Here is a 13,427-nt window from a genome sequence, read left to right on the forward strand (position 1 = left end):
CATTTACCGTGCCACCACAGCACCTCTACCCCTGGGCTCCACCTCTCTGAGGTTCACACCCAAAGACACCTCCAATTACCATTTACCCGCCATAGGTATCCCATATCCAAGTGCCCAGGTAGCACCACATGGCAAGACTCACCCCAGGCTCATCGTTATTCTAGCTCGGTCGACACAACCCTCACTCTCCACACACCCAAGGCACACACGCAGCACGCTCTCACACCACCTAGTCCGGCACCCATAGCCAAACCATTCCTAGGGGGTTCACCACCAGCATCATATCCCCGATATAATGCAAAGTGGAGTTAATAATAAGTGTAGTGGTGTAATATGCAAGCAAGCAGGCAAGTAAGCATATATAAGCAAGCGAATGCACAAAGTAGGGTGACGTGGTAGAGTGGGTTGCATCAGGGTAATAATGGCTCAGGTAGTAGCATGCATCAAAGTACTATCAAAGGAATAATTATAAGCGCTAGCAGTTCTAGATATTATGCAATGTCTAATAGGATTCTCTAAAAGAGGGTGCTGCCATGACACCTACGATGTAGAGGTAGTAGTGGTACAGTTCTCCATTTGTTGGTGTTCCATTAGCAGGGTCACCTCCTCCTGCGTTGACTCCATTCCGCAGTCCTTGTCATTGTCCACGTTCTTTTGGTCCGATCGTCAGCTACTCCACGAAGCGACATGCAAGGCAAGGGAGCACTCAACACTCGAAAAGATGACAAGACACAGGAAAATCTAGTAACACCAGTGCGGCAATAAGAGACACACAGCTTAGCCCTCTCGGTGGTTGTCCGATTTCCTCAGGCCAAAGAGACAAGAGTGGTGGTTTGCTATGCACAAGCTTTAAGTCATGGCCAAGCCAGTATGGCTTTACGATAAACTGGTTTAAGCCAGAGCTTATCCAGAGCATACACCACTGGCTCACGATCTTTCGATCCGGTGTCATTGAATTGACGGGGATTGGAAGTCAGGGCCCCAATAAAGAAGAACAACGGGGTTCGGCTCTTAATAGCCTTATCCCGTAAGTCACAATTGGACACGAGTAGCAAACAAGAACGATTAACACTATTGTAACTTGGCTCCAACGTACTTCGGCTCGCCCGCTATGGTAGAAAGCGGTAGCGCAAAGAGATTGGACATCAACGGTTCCCCTTGATCCACACGACACAATAATGTCGGGGCCAAGAAGAGAGTCGCTCATCACGACAAAAGATGCGGGAGTTAGCTAGGCACATCCATGTCATGTTCTCAGACACATCTTCGGGAAAGATGGTTTTAGACGGTCGATCGGGTCAACACGCATGGGTCCGAGGTACGACATAGACCATAGCTTCGCTAACAAAAGGGAATAGTCCGATCTTTGATCCAATCGTTACGAGCAAGACGGGATCAAACAGAGCGGGCTATCAGGGCAACAAGAACAAGAACAACCAAGAAACAAGGTCTACTTCTTCCAACACTCGTGCCACGATGAAAGACGGGGCATTGGGAGGAAGCGACAAACACCAAGTGTGCAGACCACTCGTAGGGTACCTGACCTGGGTGCACTAGCACTAAGTCATCTCTCAGATTTATAGCGGTGCGGTTGTCACTGTGGGAATCAAGGAGATGCTATGGTCATACACGGTACAAGCATATAGGGGTTTTGAGCACGAAGAGGCAAGTAAAAGCAAAAGAGTGGCATAGCTCCATGGTCATGGCGAGGTGAACTCGTGGCCACAAGCTATACCAACGAGTTGGCATCCATCGTTCCATGATTGTTATTTCCCAGGTCATCTCCCACAGGACTTGGTCACGGAGGGCTCAAAGCGTGCGGGTGATATCCGCATCGATGTTAGTATCAACATCGAATCCATCACGACCATGTTCTAGGGCCGAAGACAGGTGCTAACACTCGTGGTATTATGAAGTCAACTAAAAAGCGAGGGGTCGAATTACACTCGGCATCACGGTCATGGCGAGACGGATCCCGCGATCGTAACGTCTGAACGAGGTACGATCCCTCAGCTAGCTTGAAGGCTCGGCACATAGGCAACAACACCAACAATCAGCGATAAGAACCAAACACGACTGAAGACACAACAACTCGACACGACTGAGGAGTAGCACATTCTATAGTTGGGGATAGGCAGACTTGCACAAGGGCATGGTGTAGATAGATATAGATAGATCAGATCATGTATTGTAAGTGGACGAACGAGTATAAGAATGAGCGGGAAGGGGCTTTCGTCGGTGGTCGGAGATGTCACCGAGGTGGTCGGTGAGATCACCGTCGTGGTTGGAAGGCTGGCCGAGGTGGTCGGAAGGTTGCCAATGTGGTCGGAAAGGTTGGAGAGGTCATCAATGTGGTCGGTGAGATTGCCGAAGTGGTCGGAAAGGTTGCCGAGGTGGTCAGAGAGTACTTAAGGGTTGGTCCACCTCGTGGTGCTCGTCTTTAGAAAAATTATGAAACTGGTTTCATAATTTTTCGACAACGTTGAATTTTCTACGAATTTCGGAGATTAAATCCATTCCTGAAAAAGAAGAGGGAGGCCATGGTTTCTACTGGGCCACCATTGGGCTACTACCGGGCTTGGCTTACGCGAAGAGGAAAGGCAGGCCGGCCTGTTTGTCGGCCCAAACTGCAGGGAAGAGAGAGGGGGCCAGCACAGGGCCACTGGGCCGATGTTGCAGCTGCCGCAGTTGGCCCAAGAGAGAAGAGAGGGAGCGGGTGCTGGGCATTGGGCCGGCTGGCCTTGGTGCTTTCCCGCAAGCTGCTCAGCAAGGCAGGGTCAAGGATTGGGGCTGCTCATGACACGCGCGTCCGCGGTGATGGTGTCGTGCGCGACGTTCTCCGAGGCCTTGGGTGAGCAGCTCACGACCGTTCCCAGTGGTGCTTGACCGAAGAGCCTAGGGACACGGACACAGTGCGCGCTTGGCTCGCCGTGACGCTGCTCGGTGCATGAGTGCCAGCGTGGCCAAGGTTGGCCTTTGGGTCTGTGTGTGCGTGCGTCCGAGCGGTGGCCATGGTCGTGAGTGTGGTGGCAGGGTCCGAGGTCATGGAGGTGTAGGGGTCGGCTGAGCTCACCATGGTGAGGCCACGTTGGCGGTGCCTTGCCGTGGACACGAGGGCGAGGTGGTATGTGCACAGGCATGGTCATGGCCACGACGAGGTTCACCGACGGCGTGGCGTCGAGGCAAGGCAGGGTCTTGTCAAGCGATGGCAGTGGCTAGTGTGGGTGTCAGCGTGGTGCTCCTGGCAGTGTGATGGCCATGGGCGGCAAGGTCTGTGTAGCAAGTCAGTCGGGCATGCCGACATGCCATCGAGGGGCCAAGAGGGTGGAGCTTGGCCAAGGATGAGCTCACCGGTGCATGGTCGTACCTTGGTCGTGCAGCACTGCGTGCAGGAAGGGCTTGGTGCACGGATTCAAGGCGGATCTCAACGGCCAGATCCCGTGTCATAGGGTGGCCGGAGATGGGGGAAAAGGTCCGCGGCACGGCGGTGGCTTGGTCTCGACGCAGGGCTGGAAAGCGGCGCTGAGGCTCCAGGTGGCCGGCTGTGTTCCCGGGCGCCATCGACCCGGCAAGGCAAGGCCGTGGCCGTGTTCGTGAGTGCGCATGTGTGTCCTGGAGCGGGGTAGCTCCGGGGTCAAGCCGGCGTCGAAGGCCAGGACAGGGTCGGGGCTTGGCGTGGTCGCGGCCGTGGACGAGGCGGTGCTCCGGTGGTGCATGGGCAGGCATGGTCAGCGGCTAGAAGGCCGGTCAGGCAGGCGACTAGGCATCAGACAAGGGCGGGGTTTGGAGAAGGTTCACCGTCCGCTTGTGAAGGCCGTGATGGAGTTGAGGCGGATGGCGGCTCGACGTGGCGTCGACGCCGGGGCTTGACGCGGATCCGTGGCTGCGAGGTCGTGGAGTTCCCGTGGCCACGCGGCTCGAGGACGCGCCCGGCGTTGCAGGCTTGACGGCGAGGTTGCGTGGTGTAGGTCGGTGGCGTGGTCGCAGCACGGCGAGGGGGCTCGAGACGACGCGACGGGGACGACGTGGCCTCCGAGCGACGCGGCTTGGCGACGAGGCCGCCATGGCAGAGAACGCTGTCGGCGTCGGGTGGTGAGGTCATCGCGGTTCGGGGATGCTCGACGCTGTGACGTGCCCCGACACGCTGCGACGAAGCAGAGGTGGTTGGCGTGCTTGACGACGTCCGTGCGGCTCCGGCGTGGCGTGGATGTCGTCGCCGTGGCGAGGCACCGGCGGCGGCGCGGGCTCGAGGTGGAGGAAGGTAAGCGCGTGCGCCATCATCGGCTTGGCGAGACCGAGGTGGTGGCGAGGCCGGCTGTGGTGGGTGGAACGGCACCGCGTGGTGCCGGCGGCGGGGTTGCTGAACATGGGGAGGCTTGAGGCGGCTGGGGAAGGGAGAGGGTGCCGGCTGCTGGGGCTTCTTATGCTCGCGGCGCTAGGGCTTCTAGGGGCTCCGTCCATCCTCGATGTCCGTGCACGGTCAGAGACACGCGGCGTGCATCAAGTGGCACGGAAGCCAAGGCGCGTGGGGTCGCGAGCTTGCGTGCGGTGCGCGTGCAGGGCACGTGCGCGCGGGTCAGAGCGAGCGGCGGCGGCGGCGACTAGGAGCGGCTGCTCTGCCCTAGGGTCAGTGGGGCGTGTGGATGCTGGCCAGGATGGGCCAAGGCGGGTTGGTGCGGGGGCGACGCGGGCCGGCTGCGTGGGAGGCCTGCGAGCGCCACTGGGCTTATGGCCTTGCTGGGCCGGCCGGTTGATGGTCGGGCCACGTGGCCGGGAGAGGAGGCTGGCGCGCGAGCGGGCCGAGGGCGAGTGGGTTGGCGGGGCAGGCTGGGCCGAGGCCGAGGACGAGCGGGTTGGCGGGGCAGGCTGGGCCGAGGCCAAGGACGAGCGGGCTGGCGCTTTGGGCTGCTGCGCCGGTCGGGCCAAGCAGGCCGCGCGCGCGCGAGCGGGCCAGAAGCAAGGTGGGCTGGTTCGGTTATTTGGGCCAGGTGCCCCTTTTCTTTTCTAATTTTTTGCTACATTATATTTGCTTCCAAAAGCTCCTAAACTGGTATACATGGGTTACCAACATGTACAGCTCCTAGTGGGGTCCTCTAGGGGTTATCTATGGGTTAGTGGGGTCCATGTCGAGGGTCAGCAATTCACAGGCATTGATTTACAAGGAAGATCGATTGGCTTTATGAGTTTGGTTAAGGGATTCGAATGAGGTTCAAAAGCAAGAAGGTGAATTGAGAGAGAGGAAAAGAGATTTATAAGATGTTCTAGAAGGGATCAAAAGGATTTGCTACGGACTTGTGCTCTCCAACACATAACACTAAACCAACAAAAGAACTCCGGCAACTCCTACAAGTAATTCTATATGCATTGACCTAGCATCTACATGCTTCACTCAATTGCAGGGAAAATTTTAAAAAGTTCGTATTTTTGGCTTCTCCAAAAACCCGGGTTATTACACCAACTGCCATATGAAATATCAACTTCCACTCACCAAGTCACCAGCTGATCAACTTATCTTTCTATCTGAACTGGCCCTGGTAGCTGCTCTTCTTGCTCACAGGGCCACGGATCACGGCCCCTTGTGGAATGTTGTCCTCTTCGAGTTGAGAACAATGCAAGACGGAAACATGACCGTGGATTCCAGCATCAGCATTATACTTCTAGGCAAGTGGTTCTAGATAGTCAGTCGCGGTGAGAAATTCCCCTATCTACCGTCCACGCCTCCAGCAGTCCAGCTCCAAGCAAAGCTTTGTACTGACATATAGTAAATCCTAAGGCCAAAGGGTACACACATTAGCAACCTGCTTGAGGGAGGGGGCAGTCAAATTAGCAACATTGTCAAGCATTCACTGCTCTGAATGTGTTTCTTGCTTTGTTCCATTGTCCATGACAGTATGGATTAATAGGGGAACGCCGTGACCTGCAGAGTTTCCTCAAGCGTTTGGATCAAAATGGGAGGGTAGTAGATGGTTTGAGTCCAAGTTTGTGCTTCGTTATTTGGAGTCCAAGTTTGGACTTCGTTGTCATACAATTGAGTACGGTATATGGTATGACGCCGGCCCTTGCTTCTCAGATCGTATGGAGGGGAATGAGGAGCGAGAGATCCCTGGAGCTTGCGACGAGCTGAAGCCGTGGTGGGCGGCTAGGGTTTATGCGGGAAGAGGGAGAAGATGGGGCCAGGCACCCAAGGGTGTCAAGGATGACACAATCCCAGGCTAGTCTTTATTCCTCTCCAAGTTTAATACTTATACATTGAGGACTCTAACAACTTGTGCTAACAAATAGGAAACTAACAAATAGGACCATAATAATCAGTTAACTCTTTCCTAAATCTTCTATGACTCAACTAGACCGGCGCCTGGCTGGTTGAGCCAGTTTGCCGCCTTTCCCTGCGCCCATATGTGGTGCCTACCATAACATCTCTCCCCCCCTCGGGAAACAGCTCGTCCGCGAGCTGGAATGAGGGATGGGCTTCCCGGAACGCCGGAACAGGCTCCCAGGTGGCCTCCGAAGCTGGCATACCGGACCACTCGACGAGGACATGCCACACCCCGCGGCGAAGCTCGGAGCGCAGCACCCGCTCAGGTTGTTGGAGAGGACGTCCATGGTGAATCGGAGGCAAGGCCGGGACAGATGTCGGCGGAGGACCCCGGAACGGCTTGAGGACGCCGACATGGAAGACGTCGTGGATGCGGGCGCCGTCTGGTAGACGCAGGCGGTAGGCGACCGTGCCGATGCGTTTAAGCACCTCGAAGGGCCCGGCGTACTTGGGACGAAGCTTGCCGCGGGCGCCAGGAACCAGGGACTGCGTGTGTCGGTGAAGCATGCGCAGTAGCACCCAGTCCCCAACCTCGAACTCCAGAGCGCGGTGGTTGGCATCGTAGAAACGCCGAGCATGTTCCTGGGCTTGAAGAAGACGGGCGCGGACCTCAGTCAAGAACTCGTCGCGGTTGGCCAGCAGGACGTCGACTGCCTCCGTGCGTGCCTGACCAGGTACATAGGGTAGAAGATCGGGAGGGGCGCGGCCGTAGACCACCTGGAACGGCGACGTCTGGAGTGCGGAGTGGTAGGAGGTGTTGTAGCAGAATTCGGCCCACGGTAACCAGTCGAGCCAGTCCCGGGGGCGATCTCCAGTCAGGCATCTCAGGTACATGGCGATCGTCTTGTTCACCACCTCGGACTGACCATCCGATTGGGGATGGAAAGCGGTGCTCATGCAGAGTTTCACACCGGCATGGCGGAAGAGGTCCCGCCAAACATGCCCAGTGAACACTGGGTCGCGATCACTAACAATGGACTCCGGAAATCCATGGAGGCGAACGATCTCTTGGAAGAAGGCGCGGGCGACGGACGAGGCCGTGTAGGGGTGACCCAGAGGAATAAAATGCGCGTACTTGGAGAACCTGTCCACCACTGTTAGCAACACACTCTTGCCATGTACCTTGGGCAGGGCTTCGATGAAGTCGATGGAGATGTCTGCCCAGACGCGTGACGGAACTGGCAATGGCTGGAGGAGGCCGGCCGAGTGGAGGGTCTCTGTTTTGTTCCACTGACAAGTCGCGCAGGAGCGGACAAAGTCAGTCACGACCCGCCTGTCATGCTCGACGAAGAACTCCATGCGCAGGCGCTGTAGTGTTTTCTGAATCCCCTCATGGCCGCCGGTGTGGGCGAGGTGGAGGACCTCCTCAAGTATCGTGGAACCGTCAGGAACGAACACCTGGCCATCATGGAGAAGCAGGCCGTCGCGCACGGTCCAGGCCGCGCCGTGGGCGCCTGCGGCAACCGCGTCCCGGCGCGCGCGCAGCTCAGGGTCGGCCTCCAGCTCGCGGCGAATGTCGTCGAAGAGCCGAAAGCTAGGGACCGAGATCGCCGAGAGGGTCGCTGTTCCGGAGTCGACGAGTGGCGCCAGAAGCGGGGACTCGCCCTCTCGGCGTGACAGGGCGTCGGCGACGACGTTCGACTTGCCGGCACGAAACTCCACCCTGAAATCATAGCCAAAAAGCTTGCTAATCCAGTGATGTTGCGGGATGGTGGAGAGGCGTTGATCCAGCATATATTTGAGGGCGTAGTGGTCGGTCCTGATGACGAAGGCGCGGCCCCAAATGTATGGGCGCCAATGGCGCACCGCCCGGACGAGGCCAATGAGCTCGCGCTCGTAGGCCGCGACCTTGAGGTGTCATGCGGCGAACGGGCGGCTGAAGAATGCGATCGGTGCGCCGTCTTGATGTAGGACGGCACCAAACCCTGAACCCGACGCGTCGCAGTCCACCATGAACGGCTTGGTGAAGTCCAGGAGATGTAGGACCGGCGCGGCGGAGAGCGCCTGCTTGAGGGCCGTAAACGCCGCTTCGGCGTCGTCCGACCACTTGAATCCCTCTTTCCTGAGGAGCTGCATCAGGGGGGCAGCCATGATGCCATAGTCTTGGATGAAGCGCCGGTAGTAGCCGGCCAAGCCGAGGAAGCCGCGGAGGCCACGCGCGTTTCGCGGCTGGGGCCAAGACTGGACGGCCTCCACCTTTGAGGTGTCCATGGCGACGCCTTCCGCTGTGATGACGTGGCCCAGATACTGGACGGACCGGGCGGCGAAGGAACACTTTGTCCGCTTGAGGTGTAGCTGGTGCGCCCGGAGGACATCGAGGACGGCGCGCAGATGTTGCAGGTGCTCCGTCCACGATGCGCTGTAGATCAAGATATCGTCAAAAAAGACGAGGACGCAGCGGCGGAGGAACGGCTTGAGGACGAGGTTCATGAGCGCCTGGAACGTCGAAGGAGCGTTGGACAAGCCGAAAGGCATGACGAGGAACTCGAAATGCCCATGGTGCGTGCGGAATGCCGTCTTGTGCACATCTTCAGCAACGACGCGGACTTGATGATAGCCCGAACGGAGGTCCAATTTGGAGAAGAGTTTGGCCCCGTGCAACTCGTCCAGGAGCTCTTCAACGACGGGGATCGGAAACTTGTCCTTGACGGTTGCCGCATTGAGAGCCCTATAATCGACGCAGAAGCGCCAGGAGGTGTCTTGCTTCCGGACCAGCAGCACCGGCGCTGAAAACGGTGAGGTGCTGGGCCTGATGATTCCTTGCTGGAGCATGTCTTCGCACTGCCGCTCTAGCTCATCCTTCTGGAGCTGGGGGTAGCGATATGGGCGCACGGCGACCGGCTCGGTGTCGGGCTTGAGGTGGATATGGTGGTCGCAGTCCCGTGCCGGGGGCATACCCGTGGGCGATGCGAACACGTCGTCGTAAGACTCCAGGAGGCGCTCTAGGAGGGTTGGCTCGGCCCCTTGTCGGTGTAGATGTGACTCGCCAGGAAGTGGTCCGTGGGCGTCCTGGGCACAGCCGTGCCTCCTACGCCCGACCAGACCACGCGGCGGCCGCGGATGGTGATCGCCAGCCGGAGCGTGTCGAAGTCCCAGAGAATGGGTCCCAGGGAGCGCAGCCAAGTGATCCCAAGGACCATGTCGTAGCACTCGAGGGGGATGGAGTAGCAGTCCACCTCGAAGGCCTCGTTGTCGATGCGGATGCCGACGTTGCGAGCGATGCCTTGGCATTGGACGCGGTCGCCGTTTGCCACGATCACGTGGGCGCCGCCACTGTCCTGGAACGGAATGGACGCTCGCCGAGCCGCCGACGTGCTGACGAAGTTATGTGTTGATCCCGAGTCCAGGAGGGCTGTGAACGCGTGTGCGCCGATGTGCACGCGTAACTTCATGGTGTCGGGTACCCGGATGCCCGTGATGGCGGACAGCGAAATCATGGGGGCGTCGGGGTCGAACGTGTTGGCCGGCGGCGTATCGCCCAAGTCCTCGGGCTCCTCGACGATGTAGTCGGGCGCCTCCAAGTAGAAGAGTCGCACGCACTTGTGGCCGCGCTGGAACGGCTTGTCGCAGTTGAAGCATAAGCCGAGCTTGCGCCGCTCCGCCATCTCCTCAGGCGTCAGCTTCTTGAAGGTGCGCGCCGGGGTCGTAGGCGGTGTCGAAGCGGATCCGTGCCCTGGCGGTGCGGTCAGCGCGGCAGGAGCGGCCGCAGTACGGCGCGGCGGACGTGGAGCGGCTAGGGCAGGCCATTGGGGTGCATTGCGCCGCTCGTACGCGCGGGCCAGCCGCATGGCGTGCTGGAGGTCCTGAGGGTCCTGGAGTTCGACGTCCACGCGTATATAATCCGGCAGCCCGCCGGTGAACAAGCGTGCCTTCTGGAGTGTGGAGAGTTCGCCGGCGTGGGCGGCTCGGGCCTGGAACGCCTCCATGTACGCGTCCACCGAGGCGCCGAACGGCAGGCGCGCGAGGTCGGCGAGGTGGTTCGTGCCGAGGGCGGGACCGAACCGCTGCTGGCACAGCCGACGGAAATCCGGCCATGTGGGCCGCCCCATGTCCGCTTCCAGGACGATGTACCACTGCAAGGCGACCCCGGTCAGATGATAAGAGGCCAGCCATACCTTGTCAACTTCCCGAGTCATCTGCCCGCGGAAGAACTGCTCACACTTGTTGAGCCAGCCGAGAGGATCGTCCTTGCCGTCGAAGATGTTGAAGGTGAGCTTGTGGTATTTGGGTACAGCAAAACCCTCGAACTCCGGCGGTGCGCCCTTGTAGGCCGGACCGGCATGCGGCGCCCTGGCATGGGGTGCGGTCGTTGACATGTGCGAGGTCGGCGCGGAGTAGACCGGCATCCCGGACGATGGGAATCCCGGAATCGGCGAGGGCGAGCGCGGGAAGTTGATCTGCTGGATCGGCACTCCCACGGGCTGCGATGGCACCGGCCGTTGTTCCTGCGGCGCTGGGGCGGTCATCTGCAGGGCCTGCGAGACCGAGGCGGACGAGTCCCCCGGCGTGAGCTCCGTGATCACGGGATGGGAGTGCGGCACGCCACCATAGCCGGCCAACCCGAATTGTGGAAAAGGCGGGCGGCCATCAATGGCGGCCAAGCGAGCCCCTTGATCAGCCAGATGGGTATTGATGGCGGACATCTGAAGCTGCATGCTAGCGAGGATCTCCGCGATCGAGGCGAGCGTGGGTGGCCCGGAGGGTGGGGTCGTGTTGGCTGGAGCGCCGGTGAGGTTCACCAAGACGCCCGTCGTCGCAACGGGAGCGGCGGTGGATGGGATCAGTGGTGTCGGGGCGTTGGTTGTGGGTTCCATGATCGGCAAGGTCTCTGATACCAGGTTGGTATGACGCCGGCCCTTGCTTCTCAGATCGTATGGAGGGGAATGAGGAGCGAGAGATCCCTGGAGCTTGCGACGAGCTGAAGCCGTGGTGGGCGGCTAGGGTTTATGCGGGAAGAGGGAGAAGATGGGGCCAGGCGCCCAAGGGTGTCAAGGATGACACAATCCCAGGCTAGTCTTTATTCCTCTCCAAGTTTAATACTTATACATTGAGGACTCTAACAACTTGTGCTAACAAATAGGAAACTAACAAATAGGACCATAATAATCAATTAACTCTTTCCTAAATCTTCTATGACTCAACTAGACCGGCGCCTGGCTGGTTGAGCCAGTTTGCCGCCTTTCCCTGCGCCCATATGTGGTGCCTACCATAACAGTATACTTGTCAGACTCACAGTATTGTATACTTGTCAGACTTACAGATGCAACTGCCGTCATAGTTCAAGACTCCTGGACATCTTGGCAGTTATCGTTTTCTGCAAACTAGCCAATGTCATCATGAGCATGGAGAACAGACTCTTACAGCAAAGACGATTCCAGACTCTTATAGGACAAACAGAAGGAAAAATGTCATGTGCATTATCAATTTCAGACAATATCAGCTCTGTGAGCATAGATCAAATTCTGAAATGAGCACCGATCAGCAGTGATTTGTTGTTTGAACTAATAAGGACATCAAGATTTCTCAGAGCCTTACCAAACCAAAGCAGAAGGGGAAAATACAGCCTTACCAAACCAAAGCAGAAGGGGAAAATACCATCTGCATAACCAATTAACAATCAGTTCCAGAGGCATGTACGGAATACTGGATTAAACCAGTGACTGATGGTTTGAGCTCAGGCCAGATGGAATGAGTGAGGCCATTCATTAATTTCAGAACAAGGCCATTCATTGATTTCAGAATTGTAGAACAGACAGCAAAATCTACCTGAACAAGACCATTCATTAAATTCAGAAATGAGCAATCACATTCCATTGCAGTGAGGCCAACACATCCAGAACATTACTACTCCTATCCTACAGGATAAGCACGGCACCAAACGGACTCCACCATCTACTTCTAGCAGCACTACAACGACGAGCAGCAGGACGGGCGCTCAAGCCCTCTCGCCCCTGATGCGGCGCGCGAGCTGGATGTCCTTGGGCATGATGGTGACACGCTTGGCGTGGATCGCGCAGAGGTTGGTGTCCTCGAATAGCCCCACCAGGTACGCCTCCGCGGCCTCCTGCAGCGCCGCGACGGCGGAGGACTGGAACCTGAGGTCCGTCTTGAAGTCCTGCGCGATCTCCCGGACGAGGCGCTGGAAAGGAAGCTTGCGGATGAGCAGCTCCGTGCTCTTCTGGTACTTGCGGATCTCCCGGAGCGCGACGGTGCCGGGGCGGAACCTGTGCGGCTTCTTCACGCCGCCCGTGGCCGGGGCCGACTTCCGCGCCGCCTTGGTGGCCAGCTGCTTCCGCGGCGCCTTGCCGCCGGTCGACTTCCTCGCCGTCTGCTTCGTGCGGGCCATCGGAGCTTCGACTGCGAGAAGATGGGCGGCGCGAGGAGATTGGAGAGTTCGAAATTTGGAACGAATGCGAGCTGTGGATGCTGGGTCTGTGTTTCGGGGCGGGTATTTGTAGCGGGCAGCAGCAAAGGCGGGATCGCGAAATTTTTGGGAGGCGGCGAGCCGCGCGCGGGCCGGGGAAAGGAAAGGCTGGTGGGTCTCCGCCGTCGGATGGAGATGGACGGTGGTCGTGGCGCTGCTGATGATGCCGATCCGCGTGACGGGTGATGGTGCTACACCATTGGCGGAGACGGTTTTGGAGTGGATCGTGGGTCCCACATGGTGTCAAACGATGTATGCCCGATTCGCTTGAGCAAATTTGGAAGAATCTGAAGGAATTTGTAAGAGAAAAACACTGTTCCGGATAAAAAAAGAAGCGGATCAAGCCGAATTTAAGGGCCCGCGAACGGGGCTGTATTATGTAAACACATGTATTTTAACAAAATCGGCACCAAAGGTATTCATTTGTATTGATACAGTGGAAATTACAAGCAGATAATACCCTTAGGAAGCTACATATAGGAAAAATGAAAATGAAAAAAACAACAAGCTTTTTATTACGTGTTAGTCTGATCACGTGTGCAACACAAATCTACCGCCAATCTGCTAGCTTTTTAATTATGATGGGTATATATGCAACTCAACTGTAACAAACAAAAAATGATTATTTCTAAGCTACGCAAACTATTATCTTGTGATTTTTTTTCTATTTTACCTGGGTACACATGG

General features: G+C 57.5%; 1 protein-coding gene across 1 annotated transcript; it reads right to left on the reverse strand.

Moving 5' to 3' along the window:
- Nucleotides 1–12,079: 12,079 nt before the first annotated feature.
- LOC136493184 (histone H3.2) lies at nucleotides 12,080–12,725 on the reverse strand. The gene has a single exon (XM_066489234.1). It carries the CDS (start codon nucleotides 12,660–12,662, stop codon nucleotides 12,252–12,254), a length of 411 nt encoding a protein of 136 aa, XP_066345331.1. The 5' UTR covers nucleotides 12,663–12,725; the 3' UTR covers nucleotides 12,080–12,251.
- Between the last annotated feature and the right edge of the window lie 702 nt (nucleotides 12,726–13,427).

Source organism: Miscanthus floridulus, chromosome 11 (assembly GCF_019320115.1).
Source record: "Miscanthus floridulus cultivar M001 chromosome 11, ASM1932011v1, whole genome shotgun sequence".
Classification (NCBI taxonomy): Eukaryota; Viridiplantae; Streptophyta; class Magnoliopsida; order Poales; family Poaceae; genus Miscanthus; species Miscanthus floridulus.

What these genes read in the sequence shown, in the direction of transcription:
- LOC136493184 (XM_066489234.1), bottom strand. Translation starts at nt 12,662, where the DNA reads ATGGCCCGCACGAAGCAGACGGCGAGGAAGTCGACCGGCGGCAAGGCG.